The 20,306-nt window shown below is 41.0% G+C and overlaps 1 protein-coding gene across 1 annotated transcript; it reads right to left on the bottom strand.

Annotated features, from left to right (window-relative positions):
* Positions 1-3,174: 3,174 nt before the first annotated feature.
* On the bottom strand, positions 3,175-13,397 carry LOC124282309 (uncharacterized oxidoreductase MexAM1_META1p0182-like). Its single transcript, XM_046718274.1, has 9 exons — positions 13,196-13,397; positions 10,059-10,190; positions 8,632-8,727; positions 6,398-6,536; positions 5,888-5,928; positions 5,528-5,597; positions 5,225-5,261; positions 4,334-4,397; positions 3,175-3,740 (listed from the first exon to the last, which is right to left on the bottom strand). Exons 4-9 carry the CDS (start codon positions 6,510-6,512, stop codon positions 3,576-3,578), a joined length of 492 nt encoding a protein of 163 aa, XP_046574230.1. The 5' UTR covers positions 6,513-6,536; positions 8,632-8,727; positions 10,059-10,190; positions 13,196-13,397; the 3' UTR covers positions 3,175-3,575.
* Positions 13,398-20,306: the final 6,909 nt, after the last annotated feature.

Below are 20,306 nucleotides of genomic sequence, written 5' to 3'. Positions count from 1 at the left end.
TGTCTCAAGATTTCCGACAAAACAATGTCTTACAGAATGATATGCTGGATGCTGTAACAACAAATCGTTCCTCGTTTCAGGGAAAGGATTGTACGTCTTGACGCAATGATCTAAACATATTGAGTATTTAACATACATCATATAAAACATACAAAAACTAAGATACAAATAAGATGTTAAATGTTAAAACCTGACAAGTCGGCTGTAGATGGACTCAGGCAGACATTAGTCTGCTTTAGATGGACTCAGGCAGATATTAAGTCGCCTGTAGATCGACTGAGGCAGACATTAAGCCAGCTGTAGATGGACTGAGGCAGACATTAAGTCTGCTGTCGATGGATTCAGACAGCCATTAAGTGGGCTGTAAATAGGCAGACATTAGGGAACAGAAACACACGAGCATTTCCACTACACAGTTCAGACAACACTCACCTAACACTACCAACACTCCTAAGCTGACTAAATAACACTCAAACCTTCAAAGTCTTAGGTACATTTCTGATTAAAACTGGTCGTCTAGGTCGTATAACACCATCTAACCAGTAAGTAGTATTACGAAAACAACACAAAAACACATAACCGAAATAATAAAAGAGGAAAAACAAACAAACACAAACCAAAACGATTCCGACCTAAACCACCCCATTGTTCCGCTCTCCCCACCATTTCTGGCAAACGTAAAAATTAATATACATACAACATTTTAGTTTTAAAAATCTTTCGTTCAAAATCACCGTCAAGCGATTAAACAAAATTGCCTTGCATTCACGTCTGGGAAATACGCATCATGTCGGAAAGCGCACGTAAAATCTCTGAATCACCATGTGGAATGACGGGACGTCAGGTGATGCTGTCTGGGATTATTGGCATGAACTCTGTAGAGTAGCAAATTTAGCTTACCCTACTAGCACTTCTTTCTTCAGCACTAGTAACATGGTACATGTAACTGTCAGTTCTTAACTGGCCTGCATAGCTATGACATGAAAAGAACAGGTTTCAACTGCACCTCCACAACACTGGAGAACGCGATTTCAAAGGCCATGGAGTTAATTCAACCACTTGGTAAAAAATAATTTATTTATTTTTTAGTGATGGGGTGAAACTTGAGTCAGTTGCCAATTGCAAGTTGATACATGATCGCTTTCTTAGATCACAATACAATAATTGGAATCAAAGTACGTCTAGGTGGCATTTAGTATTTGATATTTGGTTTGGGATTGGTTGGTTTCTTGTGTGCTTTACGTTGTTTTAGTATGCTTGCCTTCGTGTTTACTTGTTAATTAGACCCGTGAAGGTCCGGATAAGAATGAATCTTCAGTAACCCATGCTTATCGTAAGAGGCAACTAACGGGATCGGGTGGTCAGGCTCGCTGGCTTGGTTTGACACATGTCATCGGTTTCCAATGGCGCAGATCGATGCTCATGATGTTGATCACTGAATTGTCTGATCCAGACTCGATTCTTTACAGACCGCCGCCATATAGCTGGAGTATTGCTGACTGCGGCGAAAAAAACTATACTCGCTCGCTCACTTGTTAACTGGGACGGGAACGGTTTTGTGTGTGTGTGTGTGTGTGTGTGTGTGTGTGTGTGTGTGTGTGTGTGTGTGTGTGTGTGTGTGTGCACTTACGTACCTATGTGTTGATATGGTAACAAGTTATGAATATTTCCTCAATAGATTTATCATTGATCCAATTGAAGTTGCAAGGGTGATGTCACAACGCATCCCTATAAGTCATATGACATTAACATGTAAAAGATAAGATGTACAGAATAAAAAATTGACATTTACATATTATCAGCTACAACTTAGGGGGCATGGAACCTAGTTACGTTTTCAAAGTCAAACATCATAATGAGAAAATGTTTAGCATTGTGACACATGCAAAATAAGATGTTTGCCATAACGTGATGCGTTATGAAAGATACAAATAATCACGTTGAATCTTGGCATCACATCGTAGGTGAGACATTACTGTCATTTACAGGTAAGATGAACGGGATTATTGCCCAGTGTTTGTGTGGATAAACTCACTCGTACAGTTACAATTACACATTGAAATGTGTTACATTTTTCCAAACTTTTTTTTGTCTCACATGGACAGATTTCAACTGATCAGATCCATAACAAGTCAGTGTGACTCCGGATCCAAAAAATATACTCCCCATCATAAGTTTAGACTCACTAGTGTGAATGTAGCCACTTACTTCAGTCAACTGATCTAAACTAGATTTTGCGAAATATTTGCACATGCTTTTCAGCCATTTGATGCATGATCCTCGGCTATTCATCTGCATAAGGTTTGCAGTTGGTTCCCCCAAGTGGAGAAATTCATCTTCGATGTAACCACATGTATAAACATAACAAATAGTGAGTGTTTTAAGTGAGTCTAAAGTTTTGAAGGGTAGTATATATTGCACTTGGTCAGTAGCGCCAAGACAATTGGCGAATTCTTAACAAAACTTTACACCAAAACGCAGCTGTTCACATGCACGCCCTTTGCACATGCTTTTCAGCAAGTTGATGCATGATCCTCGTGCTATGCATCTGCATAAGGTTTGCAGTTGGTTCCCCCAAGTGGAGAAATTCATCTTCGATGTAACCACATGTATATACATAACAAATAGTGAGTGTTTTAAGTGAGTCTAAAGTTTTGAAGGGTAGAATATATTGCACTTGGTCAGTAGCGCCTAGACAATTGGCGAATTCTTAACAAAACTTTACACCAAAACGCAGCTGTTCACATGCACGCCCTTTGCACATGCTTTTCAGCAAGTTGATGCATGATCCTCGTGCTATGCATCTGCATAAGGTTTGCAGTTGGTTCCCCCAAGTGGAGAAATTCATCTTCGATGTAACCACATGTATATACATAACAAATAGTGAGTGTTTTAAGTGAGTCTAAAGCTTTGAAGGGTAGTATATATTACACTTGGTCAGTAGCGCCAAGACAAGACAGTGGCATTGTGTTGGCGCATCGGCTGTGTTTGTTTGTGTATGTAGACAATACTGCACCAAGCAAACACGGTGGCCCATGTCCATTTTTAACTTACAGGTGGCTGAAAACGTGCGTCTGAGGCGGACTGCATCGAAAGAGTTGGTAACTACTTATAAACTGAAAGATTCTTATCAACCTCCTATCGACTCTTTAACCAACCAAACAAAGCGTGAAACAGGTTTTGAGAATGCACATCCATATATATTTATCTAATTAGAAGTCGCACAAAATCTTACAGAATTTATTCAAAGAAATTTTATTCATATTACGAATATTTCATGAAATCGTATACAAATTGCGTAACTCAATGATGATGACGTTGATCACTGGATTGTCTGCTCCAGACTGTAGTATTGCTGAGTGCAGCGTTAAACAACAAAGTAATATTTCATAATTATCAAGAATTTTCAAGCCGATGATTTGGAATAATTACTTTTTTTCATTTTAAATAATCCATAAATTAAAGTAATTTGTCAAGTTTTACTAACATTTGTATAGTATGCTACACATACGAACGTTTCTTACACAATCTGCTAATGGTGGAGGCAAGTACGCCTCAAGCATCCCCCAACGTATTCATCCAAGGGCTGGTGTGGTCATTGTGTACCCACCATCGGCCCTGAAACACTCCCCAGTTACAAAGGCTGCTTTCTCGGAGGCTAGGAAGGCTACAATATGACCGATTTCTTCTGCGGTTGCCGCTCGACCAATTGGCGTCGCTTTTACTATAACTCTCTCAATCTGTAAAGAGTGCGTGAATGAATGAGTGAAAGAATGAAGTATATATGATATAATGAGAGTGTCCTTTAGGTGCTTGAACTACGCTGTTATCAAGCAATTCCTCAACCCACGTGGGTAAGGGTAAGTACTGTTTGTTACCCGTGAAGATCCGGGTTAGAATTGATCTTCCGTAACCCATGCTTGTCGTAAGAGGCGACTAACGGGATAGGGTGGTCAGGCACGCTGACTTGGTTGACACATGTCATCGTATCCCAATTGCGTAGATCGATGCTCGGGCTGTTGATCATTGGATCGTCTGGTCCAGACTCGATTATTTACAGACAGCCGCCATATAGCTGGAATATGGCTGAGTGCGGCGTAAAACTAAACTCACTCACTAAGTCAGTGTTTGTTGTAGGAGGCGCCTTAAAAGGATCGGGTGGTCAGGTACGTACTCGTTGTTCACTAAGCGTCGTGTATCCGCAGCGGCGTGGAGTTGCTAACGCTATCAATTACACAGGTTTCCATTTGATGGGCATGGCTGAAATACTGCCGATGTTACTTTAAATTTTAACTCACTCACTCCGTCCATTTGGTGGGCTGGACTTACTTACCTCATCAGATATTTCTTTTTTAGGCACCAGCCTTGAAATCAATTGACTGGGTACATAGCCCGGACTGAAACAACGAAAACGACACAGTGAAAACAGCTAATAAAACGAACAGAGCACTGACAGTGAATATAGAAAGTACATTGAATACAATAGCCACAATGAGTCATATGTAACATTAGCAATAGCATTGGTGAACGTATATGGACTAATAGCAGGAAACCAAGTATAACATATTCATCTTCAACCTAGAGAGTAAAATACAGCTTAATAGATCGACGATTTTCTGATGGAGCAAACTAATATGACGGAGCTAACTTGTTAAAATTTCATAAACTACTTTCTTAAACGGGCGGTGGGGTAGCCTAGTGGTAAAAGTGTTCGCTCGTCACGCCGAAGACCGAGGTTCGGTTCCCAACATGGTTACAATATCTGAAGCGAATTTCTTGTGCCCCCTGCAGTGATATTGCTGGAATATTGCTAAAAGCGGCGTAAAACTAGACTCACTTACTTTCTTTAACTCAGTTTCAACTGTCTGTTCGATGTCCTACAAATTGTACATGTGAGTGCGATGGTATTGTACTGTGGTAAAATTTGTGAGATACCTCTGTACGCATTACAATGTACTCTTCTATGAATAAATCCCGAAAAGGACAGTTTGTATTAGTATTATATAATTAATAAACCGCTATCGAATACTGGACATGTTGAGTAAGAAACTTACATTAAGCGTGCAACCGGATGGAATCATGACAAATAATAACACATTATAACAAAAACAGATATGAAGCATAGAGAATCTCATTTGAAACTCAAATGAACATAAGCCATATCCCATCGATATATAATAGCCATCCCTTCAGCAACAATTGTTGTTGTTTCATATGTACTTACTTGATTGCATTGACACGTACCCCCTTTGACGCCAATTCTGTGGAAAGAAAGTTTGTACGTCGTTTGCTGTTTAACCACGCTTAGGAATATTTCATGATCTCTTCCCTCTGCCACAGATATGGATTATTTGGTCAAACAATAACGCGGATTCTTATATATATTATGTTGTATAATGTTCACGAAATTAAAAAAATGCATTTGCTTCAAATTAGTTTTATAATTATTGAGTGAGTAATTTGCGTTACTGGTACTTTGATATTGTGTGAGAAACACAACTGTTGCAAAAGGTTTCTACATACTAACCTTGAGCAAGGTATCGTGTAAATGTCTCTAGGGCAACCTTCGACATAATGTAGACACCGCCACCCGGTGCCTGCACATATCATATGTAGAAACGTCCGTGAATGATATGTGAAAATAATAGCCGGTTCAATTCAATTCGTTTATATAGATTTCGAAAATGATTGATAAGCTTAGTGTTTCTGAACTTGAAAAGGGACTAATCTTATGTCGCCACAACTCATACTTTCTTTACTGACACATCACTCGGCTTAGTGTGTGGTACGTGTGGCCTATACCGAACTAAAATGACCAGGGGAATGTTTCAAGTAGTTCAATTTTACAGTTGTGAATTATTCCTGTATTTGCTGACATAACACTTACAATTGTACCCGTACCGGAGGTCGAGGTATTGATCACGTTTCCTGAAACAAAAGATATGTTTAGCCTAAACACTAGTGACTATACTCATATGACATCTTCCGGAAGAAAGCAAGAAAATATCCCCGTTTTCACTTTTTCGGCAATCGCCATGCAGGCATAGAATAAGTTATATGTCCTGCGTTCCATATGACGTACAATGTTTTCTCTGAAACGAGGAGCTGAACAATTTATGGTGAAACTAACTTTTCCCAGGACACTCGGGATATCCAGTGAAAAAAGCAACAAAATACCCCGCGTTTCACTTCAACATCTTATCGGCAATTACCATACAGGTATTAGAATATTGTTAAATGTCCTACGATCCATATGACGTACAAGGTTTTTTTCTGAAACGAGGAGCTGAACAATTTATGGCGAAACTAACTTTTCCCAGGACATCCGGGATATCCAGTGAACAATTGTTTGTGAGTGTAAATCTTGAGGATTATTTCGTTCAAGATTATTTCGTACCTTTGGTTTCAATCAAATGCGGTGCAACTAACTGTGTCAAAAACAAAGGTGCCTCCAAGTTTACAGCCATCGTAGTGTCGTACTGCTCTTTGGTAGCTGATTGCAGCGGACACATGCATCCTTTCCCGGCATTATTCACCTAAACACAGACATATGAAACAGCTTATTTGTTCGTGTTCAGATTTAACGCCATACTCTGTTATAAATATACCCAAGCCAATAATGGTTGTCACCCCCTTCAATTGTATTAATAGGCTGGGGCGACAACCATTATTGGCTTGAGTATAATAATAATCGTAGGTATTTGAGTCCAGATTTTTCTACAATTGCTAACATCTGACGTGATGGTGTAAATCCGGCTTGGGTCCATGCAGGAAGCAAAATTACTGTCCCCATGGTACGTAGTATGGTGAGCTCCATTCTTCTGTTGGTGTTCTATGGTCTCTTTTAATATTGTATTGTCTCAATGGTTCAAAGTTTAAATTGACGTACTAGTTTTACATCTATAGGTGTTTTTAGTTGTTTGTACTGTCCTTCGGTGACAGGTTTATATAATTTACATTTGATTTTTATATATCTGTAACTTGATATAGACACGATATGGCTGAAAAACTGCCGTTGTGACTTAAAATCGTAACTCACTCACGCGGACAATCCAGTGATTAATAATATGATCTACGATTCACACCCTCTAGGTATTACGACACGTTATCCACCAACTAACCAATGACCACCCGATCTCAATGTGGATACAGTGTGTAAAGCCCAAATCTAACGTCGAAAGTCGTGACATAACGTTATTTTGAGGGAATAAAGCTCAAGTACTCCAAACCAAAATAAGGACCTGTGAAGGTCCGGGTTACAATGTGCCTTCAGTAACCCATGCTTGTCGTAAGAGGCGACTAACAGGATCGGGGGTCAGGCTCGCTGACTTGGATGACACATGTCATCGGTTCCCAATTGCGCAGGAACTGGATGTTGATCACTGGGTTGTCTGTTCCAGACTCGATTATTTACAGACCACCACCATATAGCTGGAGTGCGGCGTAATACTCAACTCACTCACTCACTCTCCCAAACGAAAATAAGCATTAATCGATAGGGACCTAAATTTTCATGTGAAGAGCTTATGGGTTCTGCTCATAAGTTGATGTGAATTTTCAAATAGTTGCATTTTCTGCTCGCAGTGTATCGTTGTACACATGACTCAAAGATATCCTGGAAATCAGATCAGCAGAAGCACCCAGTGGATGTTGGGAGTTTGATGTGATGCCCGTGTTTGTCCAGAGAGGCGTTTTAATGGATTGGCTGATCAGACTCGGTGACTTTGGTACATGCGTTTCACAATATCCCTACATCATGGGTCTTTGCTTAAACTAGCAATCACAGTATTTTCTGGTTCTGCAACTGCCCTATGGATGTTCCATAACTGTTTTAAGCGATAAACAAGAAACAAATAGCAGAACATTTAAACAATACGTTAAGCTGAACGTGTGTGTTCCTGGCTCGATAATATGCAGACGTCCCTGGGGACATCCTGTGGCAAAAGACAAACTGCAAAGATATTTTAACTTTTGCCTTACTGATATGGTGTGGTGGTTCAGACATAAATATCTATTTAATTGTAACATTTAACACCCCATTTGGTGTTTGTTATGGTGCCGCGGAATGACGAAAAGTGAATCTATTAGAACATTTTCATTCTAAATTACTTCTCTGACTTTTTTCTCGGTTTGGGGTTGTAGTTTGGGTGGTTCACGTTCGACTTCCAAGGGTCTGGAAACAGCGAGGATATATACTATCGCAAATGCGCTCGACGCCTCAATCTTCAGATCGTTCGTATAAGGCAGCATCGGAAATCATATCAAGCTTTCCCTGAATGAAAGTGACGGTAGATGCTGTTTGCATCTGCCATTGTTCCGCTCTTGCAGATGACAAACATTGCAATCGGGCAAATATGTTTAGTTGTAAGAAACAGATTTAACTCCTCTTGTGTGTAATATATAAAATGAATGATATAATCATTTCACGTGTGACAAAAATATATAAGGGAATTAAAATCAGTTGAAATTTTCAATAACTAATTTTATTTATACTAGCAACAATGGATAACCGGACAGACGCCTGGGATGTCTCACACGTGAAAATGCCTTGGGAACCAATCAGATGCCAAGTAATCACTCGCAATGAATATGTATGCAGATTTTCTTCTGTCGTAGCTGAACTATACTCACCAGTATGTCTATTTTCCCGAACTTCTTCTTGGTTGACTCCACGAGAGTCCTTCTGAAAGCATCCTGCGTGATGTCACCCACGTTTATGAGAACATCCTAAAAAAAGGAAGTTGATCACCTTGATTAATCATTACTTCAGTACGATTGTATTTTCTTCTATTTGACAATGAGGAAGGATAGTTAATGACTGATTTAGGCACTGATTTTGTGATAGATTTGGGACTGTACCAATTTCTTTTTGCAGATCACTTTCATAGCCTAAATGATTCGCCGCGCCATGAAGAACATGGGCTATGCCTTTACCACAGACAGACAAAATAGTTTATTTATGTGTCACGTGAATGTACATGTCAAAAGCATTTCTGGTGTCCCCCGCCGTGATATTGCTGGAATATTGCTAAAAGCGGCGTAAAACTAAACTCAGTCAGTCAGTCAGTACATGTCAAAAATGGCAGTGGTAAAAGAACATTGAAAAATACAAACACCAGTCCAGATGGACAATGGGACACACTAGACAATATGTGCATAAAATATATAACATATAAAATTAAAACATAGAGGAGTATCACTAATATGAAAGAACTTATTATTATAAGTTATTGGGATGATAGCTTACGCCGATACAATACGGCTAACTAAAGCGGCGCAGTGGATTAACAATATTTTCTTTTTGTAAGAGGAATGTAGCTTGTTCAGTGTTTGATAACTGTGCAAAATATGGGTGTAAGATACTAGTACCGAAGATCAGAATAATAAGGACAGCTAACTAAGAAATGGACTTCGTCTTCGACAGCCTGACTTCTACAGTGCAGTGACGACAAAGTCTGTCTGCAAGTGGCGTCTTAGGACGAGAAAATCTACCACGTTCTATTTCTAATGGAAGTGTACCACAGCGAAGTTTACCTAGAACGCTACGGTGCCATCTGGGCAGAATAGAAGTTATGTATGGTTCTGGAGTAACTGTGTACTTAAACTGTCTATATGTGCGTAGCTTATTACCGTTAGGGTTACCCTGGTCATTCCACAATTCCCGTAACCACTCCTGATGATCTAACAACTGTATATGTTGAAATGACAAAGTCAATTCACTACTAGACATTTGTAGCAGATCACGCACTGGGAGAAGCAATGATTGTAATAAAGATGACACTGTGTTATCCCATGTTTTGGCTAAACGTCGTGGCCAGCTGCTAACAACACACGGCAATCTATCAGGTGCCATACGGTGCAGCTTATCCCAAAATCGTAATACTTCTTTTCTATGTTTTGACAAAGTACTAGTCCATCCCATATCACCCCTTACTGCCAAATTAGGGGTTTTGCTGTTAACGCCAATGAAATCTACAAGGACGGTTCTGTACTGTGCGTACAGAATAGTGACAGGTGTGTTAGATCAGATCCTGATTTCTCTATTGGTTTCTACTCACCTCACAGCCCGCCTTCTTGCAGTCCTTGACCACTTCCTCCAAATTCTTCTGGTTCCTACCAGTCAAGGACAGTTTGGCTCCTTCTTTTTGAAAAAGCTACAGCAATTCCTGCCCCAACTCCTGAACTGGAACCTAAAACATAGATTGTGTTCAAACGTAATAAGAATTCCAGTTCCTTCTGGAATGTGCATTTTTTGTATTGTTATATTTGTGCATGTTTTTCATTTGAATGTATTTATTACATCTGCTATAATTACCTACTATCTGTATATGTAAAGATGCTATCGGAAGACCTATGGATTCATGTACACCTTTTTTATGAAACTTGTTCATTTCAAGGTATGGAATGGCACTGGACTTCAGATTTCAATGTCATGTTCACCTTTCAGAATCAAGCGTCCTTCAGTATCTTGGTGAAATCTGATAACTAACTTATCTTAACATGAAAACTAATCACGAATGACTAATAACAACATTCAGTCCTGAAATATTGCAACAATACTCAGCCAGTTCTTACAGTCAACAGGTAAGGATATAGATGATAGGTAGTTATGAAAGGAACGTCAGACAGCAGAAGGTAACAGCTGGAAGAAAACCATGCGAGTGACAACGTCAGCATTGGCAGTAGTCCGACAAACAAGCCCTGTTGACAGCAACACCAGCAGAAAGATCTTATGCAACAGCAATTCACGACAGATAGTTTTTTTTAATCAACGTCAGACATTATGAAAAGCCCACTACATCATCTCAGTCTCACAAACAACATCATCAAATGCCTCACCAACAATATCGGAAACATCACTTCAACAGTTACAATCAAACGTCATCGGCACCATACATATCAGAGAAGCCTCACAAAGATCAAACAGACACCAACAGCCATATAAACAACATCAGAAACAAGACCTGAAATAATATCAGCTGTACACAAAGAATATGACCAGTACCACTCACCAGGAAAATACCCATAAACAAAAACCACAAGCATCGTGATAACAATGCATGATGTGGTGCATTTTCTGGAGCTGGCTGCGTATGGGAATAGTAAAATTATGTCTCTGTCTCACTTGAAACGTGTTGCATGAAAAATCAAAACAACACAGTTCTGAACATGTTCTAACACACGTTCAACGATACCATTATCGTGAAAACAAATCCATTACAAACACAGTCACACCTCCAAAATAACGTCCGATGTTGTGAACTCTTTGACGTACACTATTAAAAACACGGTAGCCGGTTAGAAAATGACTGAATTCATGATCAGGATGAACATAACTTGCACTGAACCCTATAATTTCTTAATTACCAATACAGTAGTTTTAAGAGGTGATAAAGGACTGTCGTATTTCCTCAAACCTTCAACGTACCACGTTAGGGTCCGTTCATAATTTATGGGGTGGGCCGGGGTGGGGTGGGTTTCCACCCATTTTGTTCTGGCAAGCTAGGGGGTCATCAATATTGTACACACGTACTAGGGGGGTCATCAATTTTGTTCATATAAAACTGTATAAAATTATGCTTAGAAATTATGGGTAGGGGAGCGGGGGTCATTGTATTTTTACATGACATGCAGGGGGGGCACTTATTTTGTACATAAATTTTAGGGGGAGTCATTCACGTTGTACATGCTTCTCCATAAAAATCATCATCACCCCCTAGCCATAAATTATGAATGGTCCCTTAGAATGTTTACAATGTTCTCTCGTACTTCCTTCTCGATTGGGCATTGGTGTCGTATCTCGAGCTTGTGTTGGAAGTAGCCTCAACGAACACTTTGCCCTCAAAGAAGTCCCAGTGAGTTGGGATATATCTAGACTTACTTCTTTTAGACTGCCATATAGCGGGAATATAGCTTAGTGCGGCGTAAAACTAAACTCACTCACAAAACTCATTTAGGGCTTTAGCATTGCAGGATCAGGCAGTAGGTAACTGTGAGACAGATTAAGAGTAGCCTCCCTTGCGTTGTCACTACTTCAACATACATCAGATGTAAACAAACTACTACGCGTTTCTTGTCACTGCATCTTTGCATTCCGTGGGGGATCCTCGTAAAGACCTAGTAATATCCGCTCTTCGTCACACAACAACGTCCTTCTTCTCTCGACCTTTCTTGGCCACAGATCTATCTATGATAAGTTTGTTTTGTCGCATTTTCACACGTTTGTTTGGACAAGCCATGGGTGGAGGGAGCGCCTGACCTCGCCGAGTCCGCGCACTCGTTGAGTAAAGTCCTCGGCCACGCGCTGGTTACCGTCCCACTTCGGAATTTCTCTTGCTTTTGTGAAAACAGTTGATTTATCCCTCGTTAATTTCACGATCACTGGCGATTGTGCCGTTTGGGGGTTTAAACGATGAGCTCCAGTGAATAGCTCACTGTCCGCATGACTTCCCCTTTGTAATGTATCCGCCATGAAATCACGCACTTTTCTTTCTCATTGCTCCCACGATTCACCAACTGTCCCTGGCAACCCGTGAAATAATAAATTATCACGCCGACTTCTCACTTCTTAATTGTCGACTTATTTCTCCATAGCTCCGAGTTTTGAGTCCAAGTTTTCTGACTGAATGGTGTTGAGCTTCTTGATTGAAGTCGGTCGGCACATTGTCTACCCTGGATTTGAGCGTTTTAAAGTTCCATATAGCATTCTCACAACATCAGAAGCGTTCTGCTCTAATTGGATTGCCCCTTCATCATCAGATGTGAATGTTTGTTGTCTCGTCGCGGGTCCGGGGTTCACCTCGACTTGATCCACATGTCACCAACAATGTGCTCAAAGGTAGCAAAAGTCTCAAACACATGGAAGTCGAAGTGCTGGCAAGTTGGATTCCATTAATGGATCGTTTAGATTTATCTGGGTAAATAAAGCAGCTTATTTTTGCCCGATATTGTGATAAAGAGATGCCCATTTTCTCCCGCTGTTTCAAAACACGTCTGACTCACGCATGCGCAGCAACATTACAAATGCAAGTTTAGGCTCAGCTGGGTTATCAGTTATTCAATATACATATATCGTGTGCTGGGCAACATGAGAAATAGGCCTGAAATATTATTACTTGCTGACATTCTAATGGTGGGGGATTCAAACACATGAGAAACAGCTCCTTTATACGTATTACACAACTAACAATCTCACCTGTAATTATAGCAACTTTTCCTCTCAGGGCCATTTCAACAGAAGGTGACTGGATCAGCAAGTCTGTTTATTCGAGACTCTGTGTACTGTAATACCTTGCACGGCGACAGGTGACTGTGTATCTACAGCTAAACCGGCGAAGTTATATTTAACTATGTAAACGCATGCGCACTCTTGCTTGCACTTTGCACCCTGTCCTCCAAAACTATGACTCAGCAAAGCACGTCTATTCAGTGTAGGTGTAGCCGGGTGTGGTGTGTTATGTCCAGCCACTGGGCTGCTAGTCATAACAAGAGCAGTTCTCGATGAAAGATGAAGTTTATTTGAGTTCAAAGTTGGGAGGAAGGCTGAAAACAGAGAACCTCCCTCCTGTAAGAGTTCAGGCAGAATGTATAATGTAAGCCAAATAGTTTAAATGGCTGAAGCACATGGTTGAAGACCATGTGCTCAGTCAGAGTTACAAAATATGCAGTAACTGGTAAATATTTAGATAAATGTATAAAATAATATTGTAATTTAATATATTTTACAATTATGAAGTTGTGAGATACCCTTTAATGAAAAGTATTTGGACGTGGCCGGGATCGAGCCCACCTGTGACTGGGCGTAAAACCCTTGGAGTGCAGACTCTTTCAGCGTTGTCACAACCCCTAGTGTGCAGTACACAACCCTGTGCACTTAAAAGAACCCACGAATCCGTTGGTAAATGACCAGATAGTGACCACAAGAATACGTGCAAACACCTAGTTGCGGGTACACCAACGTGCAGTAAACATGGACTTGTGTCCCAGTCCACCCAACTGTGAATGGGTACCTCGAAAGGATGGGAAAAGTCACATTAACTTGGTGCGCCTAGTGGCTGCAAGAGTTGTATGATCCCCAGGGAGTTGAGATTGATAATATGATGTGCCGCTGAGACTGACATCCAATAATCGAGGGAAAAATAAAGAAGCGCTTTGAGCATACATGTTGGATGGACTGTAGCGCTATATACATAACCATATAATACATGTAAAACCAATGAATTTCTGCTATGATTAAACTGCCCCCGACATAAAGTCAACCACCAACTACTCAAGATATTTTGTTTAACGACACACTGCAATACTCGGACTACATGGCATCAGTTGAGTTCTAGACGTTTGGAATGTATTGAGCATACTTTAATATCGATGGTGTGTGTATTGTAACTTAATATCAAACCGAAGTATTGAGTGAACTTCACATTACGCAAGTGCTTCACATTTGATTCTCACTGAATGAGTTTGTCGCGTGGCCCACGGCTGGGTCAGGGTGATGTCAACTTGTTACGAGCGCCCGTATTATCGCTGTTAGTGTTTCATTCCTGGGAGGTCGTCCCGGACAAGTATTTATCGATTATGGAGTTTGGGGCTTTGGTTACTGGTGAACATTAGAGATAAGGTCAAAATAAGTAATTATAGCCATGTGGCATTATCTTAAGTCGTGTATTCATTGTGTAACTATGCCCTAGCAATCATGTAGCAGTTAACATTATTCGGCTTCCAGTAACAGTAGAGTACAATTTATCGTCCTTGGTGTGTAATATTCATGTCACATCAACATTTTATGATGAGAGAGGCGGGATTCAATGGTGTCCCAATCCAACAGGGTGGTTCACAGATGTGTTTGTGTGTGTTGACAATGGTGTACCAATCCTACAGGGTGGTTCACAGATGTGTTTGTGTGTGTTGACAATGGTGTACCAATCCAACAGGGTGGTTCACAGATGTGTTTGTGTGTGTTGACAATGGTGTACCAATCCAACAGGGTGGTTCACAGATGTGTTTGTGTGTGTAGACAATGGTGTACCAATCCAACAGGGTGGTTCACAGATGTGTTTGTGTGTGTTGACAATGGTGTACCAATCCTACAGGGTGGTTCACAGATGTGTTTGTGTGTGTTGACAATGGTGTACCAATCCAACAGGGTGGTTCACAGATGTGTTTGTGTGTGTTGACAATGGTGTACCAATCCTACAGGGTGGTTCACAGATGTGTTTGTGTGTGTAGACAATGGTGTACCAATCCTACAGGGTGGTTCACAGATGTGTTTGTGTGTGTTGACAATGGTGTACCAATCCTACAGGGTGGATCACAGATGTGTTCGTGTGTGTTGACAATGGTTAACCAATCCTACAGGGTGGTTCACAGATGTGTTTGTGTGTGTTGACAATGGTGGCCCAATCCAACAGGGTGGTTCACAGATGTGTTTGTGTGTGTAGACAATGGTGTACCAATCCAACAGGGTGGTTCACAGATGTGTTTGTGTGTGTTGACAATGGTGTACCAATCCTAACAGGGTGGTTCACAGATGTGTTTGTGTGTGTTGACAATGGTGTACCAATCCAACAGGGTGGTTCACAGATGTGTTTGTGTGTGTAGACAATGGTGTACCAATCCAGCACGGTGGTTCACAGATGTGTTTGTGTGTGTTGACAATGGTGTACCAATCCAACAGGGTGGTTCACAGATGTGTTTGTGTGTGTTGACAATGGTGTACCAATCCAGCACGGTGGTTCACAGATGCGTTTGTGTGTGTTGACAACGGTGTACCAATCCAACAGGGTGGTTCACAGATGTGTTTGTGTGTGTTGACAATGGTGTACCAATATAACAGGGTGGTTCACAGATGTGTTTGTGTGTTTTGACAATGGTGTACCAATCCAACAGGGTGGTTCACATATGTGTTTGTGTGTGTAGACAATGGTGTACCAATCCAGCACGCTGGTTCACAGATGTGTTTGTGTGTGTAGACAATGGTGTACCAATCCAACAGGGTGGTTCACAGATGTGTTTGTGTGTGTTGACAATGGTGTACCAATCCAACAGGGTGGTTCACAGATGTGTTTGTGTGTGTTGACAATGGTGTACCAATATAACAGGGTGGTTCACAGATGTGTTTGTGTGTTTTGACAATGGTGTACCAATCCAACAGGGTGGTTCACAGATGTGTTTGTGTGTGTTGACAATGGTGTACCAATCCAACAGGTTGGTTCACAGATGTGTTTGTGTATGTTGACAATAATGTACCATTCCAACACGGTGGTTCATAAATGTGTTTGTGTGTGTTGACAATGGTGTACCAATCCTACAGGGTGGTTCACATATGTGTTTGTGTGTGTTGAATTTGTGTACCAATCCTACAGGGTGGTTCAAAGATGTGTTTGTGTGTGTTGACAATAATGTACCAATCCAACACGGTGGTTCATAAATGTGCTTGTGTAGGTAATGGTGTACCAATCCAACAGGGTGGTTCACAGATGTGTGTGTGTGTATGTGCGCGCGCGCGTGCGTGCGTGCGTGTGTGTGTGTTGTGTGTGTGTGTGTGTGTGTGTGTGTGTGTGTGTGTGTGTGTGTTTGTTGATAACACAGTATCAAACAAGCACGGTGGTTCAGATATTCTTGTCAAACGGTGATTTTATTGACGAAACTCATGTGCTTGTGTAACTTACTGGTGGCTTAAAATGTAGTAACTATCTTTTTTTCAGTTATTTAAAAACTGACAGCTGTTGAACACAGTCCTGTGCTCAACTGCTTAACTAGACAAACAAAGCTTAAAAGAGGTTTTCAGAATATACGTCATATATATTGATAAGTGAGACCAAATGTTGCAGAATTCCTCCAAAGACATTGTAATCACATTAGCATTATTTCATGTCATCGTATCCTAATTGCGCCGGTCGTTGCTCATGACGCTAATTACGGGATTGTCTGGTCAAGACTGGTCCAGAGTGCGGTGTTAAACAACAAATTGATATGTCCTTCTTATTCAGAATTTTCAAGCCGATGATTTGAAATAAATTTAGAAATAACTGACTTTAAATAGTCAATACATAAAAATACTCAGTCATGTTTCACGGGTGTGAAGTAGGGGAATATATTTGTTGTATATTTGAATGTTCCTTACACAGCCTGCTAATGGTGGCGGCAAGTGCGCCTCAAGCATCCCCCAACATATTCATCCAAGGGCCGGTGTGGTAACTGAGAACCCACCATCGACCCTGACACTCTCTCCAGTAACAAAGGCTGCTTTATCCGAGGCTAGGAATGTCACAACGTGACCCATTTCTTCTGGGGTACCCGCTCGACCAATTGCCGTCGCTTTTAACGCAGTTTTCTCAAACTGAAAAAGACAGTGTGAATGAATGAGTGAAAGAATGAGGTATATATGCTGCAATCAGAAAGTTCTTTAGGTGCTTGAGCTATTCCCCATCCCACGTGGTCAGGTTCGTTGTTCACTGGGCATCGCGTATCCGTCGTGCTCATGCTATCAATTACACAGGTTTCCACGGCGCATTTGGTGGGTTGAACGTAATTACCTCAGCAGTTTGTTCTTTTGTCATCGGCCTTGTAAGCAATTGACTGGGTACATATAGCCCGGGCTGAAACAACGAAAAGAACACAGTGAAAACAGCTATTAAACGAACACAGCACTGACAGTGAATATAGAAAGTACATTGAATACAATAGCCACAATGTGTCATATGTAACATTAGCAATAGCATAGGTGAACGTATATGGACTAATAGCAGGAAACCAAGTATAACACAATCATCTACAACCCAGAACATAAAACACAAGTTAAAATATTGACGATATTTTTATAGAGTAAACTAACATGATGGATGATATTCATTTGCAAAAACCTTGTACCACACTTCCTCTCCCAATGTCTGATACAACTGCTGTGACAGGTGCTGTTCTGACTTCTATAATCTCATAAAACTACTTTCTTTATGTCAATTTCAACTGTCTGTGTGATGTCCTACAACTTGTATGTGTGACTGCGATGATATTGTACAGTTGTAAAGCTGAGAGATACCTGCGTACGTAATACATTATATTCTTCTATGATTAAACCAACTTTTTTTATTATTATTATTATTATAGGATATTTATATAGCGCACATGCCACGCACTAGTGCATGCTCAAGGCCTGGTATTTTTCCCTCGATCATTGGATACAATATCATGATGTCAATATCAACTGCACATCGTATTAGCAATCTCAACTCCCTGGGAGTATACACCTCTTGCTGCCACTAGGCGCATCGAGTTATTGTGGCTTTCTCATCCTAACGAGGTACCAATTCACAGCTTGGTGGACTGGGACACATAGTCACAGCACTTTGTCCAACTTCACTGCACGTTGGTGTACCCGCAACTAGGTGTTTGCACGTATCCATGTGGCCACCATCTGGTCGAATACCAACGGATTCGTGGGTTCTTTTAAGTGCACAGGGTTGTGTACTGTACACTAGGGGTTGTGACAACAGGGAAAGAGTCTGCACACAAAGTTGACTCCAAGGTTTTTACACCCGGTCACAGGTGGGCTCGATCCCGGCACCTCAACCTCGCTGGATCAGTAGCCTGGCGCCTTAGCCAGCTCGCCCACCGCGCCCCAACTGTCGCAAAAAGGTTTCACATACTAACCTTGAGCAAGGTATCGTGTAAATGTCTCTAGGGCGACCTTCGACAACTGGGAACCGATGACATGTGTCAACCAAGTCAGCGAGCCTGACCCCCGATCCTGTTAGTCGCCTCTTACGACAAGCATGGGTTACTTAAGCCTCATCTTAACCTGGACCTTCACGGGTTTTATAAAGAACTGAAACTCAATCGAACAAACAATAAACAACATCAGAAACAGGACCTGAAATAATATCAGCTGTACACAAAGAAAAAGGGCCATAAACAAAACCAGAAGTACCATGATAGCAAAAAATAGCAACTACAACATTAAAACGGCAAGTTTAGGCTCCACTGATTTATCAGTTATTCAAACAAACATGGTCGTATGCTGGTCAACATCAGAAACCAAATCTGAAATAATATCAGCTGTACAAAGAGAATGTGACCAGCACCACACACTAGGAAAAGACCAACGAACAAAACCAGAAGCACCAATATAACAAACAACGCAGCAACAACAACATTACAAACATCAGTTATCCAAATAAACCTGATCTTATGCTGGTCATCACCAGAAATATTATAAGTTGTTCACTGGTCTCGAGGGGGACATGGGCTGCTGTACCTGCGATGTTTGTTTATGTTCCCCTGTTCCCTGCATCACCAGTTGCGTTTATTGTCTAGTTGATGTCTCCCTTCTCGTTTAACAAACAGTACATATACCCGGGGCGGTAGAGTAGCCTTGTGGATCAAGTGTTCGCTCGTCACGCCGGAGACGCGGGTTCGATTCCCCATGGGTAGGGTGTGAAGCCCATGTCTAGTGTCCCCCGCCAATATCCCTTCAAACCATACTCACTCACTCTCATGTATCCACCTGAAGGATGCGAATTGTGGATTACAGATTTGAACCATTTCTTCTGACAATCCACACTCAAGCTCGCTGATTTGGTTGATGCATGTATAGACTGATCCTCATGGTGTCAAGGCTGGATTGTCTGGACCAGAATCGCTTTGTTTACTGACAGTCGCTAAATTGCTGGAAAATCGCGTTAAGCAACAAACAATTCCATCCTACGTGGGCTCTGCAAAAACAAGGGTAATGTTTGCCGTAGCCGACTTAATAGGATCGGCTGGTCAGGGTCGTTCCCTTTGTCTTTGTGTTTTACCTGAACGGCGGTGATCAGCAAATTGGTACTCACATACATCTCATACTGACAGGTGGATGAAACTGTGTATGCCTCCGACGTACGGCCTTGATGGAGTTGGTTACTAATCATTTTGACACGTGTAAAAGGGCTTGAAAACATGTAGTAGCCTGTATTCATTTTGGTATGGTTTTGTGATATGGTTTAATTATAAGCTTTAAAATATTGTTAATTTCATAATGAGGTAGCGACCCCAGTATCACCTTCATTTCGAGCCTCGCCAATTGTATAAGTATAGGTCACAGTTCATATTTTCTACCAACTGTGCTGATTGGCTTAGAGTTTACAAAGAAGCCTTACAACTTCTCATTGGCTGTAAGTTGCAGCTCATGCTTTTCATGCAAGGCACGGTGCTCAGTAATTTCATTCTGGCTGGCAACATCACTTGGAAAACACTGGTTTTGTCTTGATGTATTTTAATGTATTTTATGAAGGATAAAGAGTGCAAAAATATTTCAATTAGTTTATTATATT

This window comes from Haliotis rubra, unplaced genomic scaffold, assembly GCF_003918875.1.
Source record: "Haliotis rubra isolate DU_JTF1 unplaced genomic scaffold, ASM391887v1 Scf1089, whole genome shotgun sequence".
Classification (NCBI taxonomy): Eukaryota; Metazoa; Mollusca; class Gastropoda; order Lepetellida; family Haliotidae; genus Haliotis; species Haliotis rubra.
This window is presented reverse-complemented; position numbering and strand designations above follow the sequence as displayed.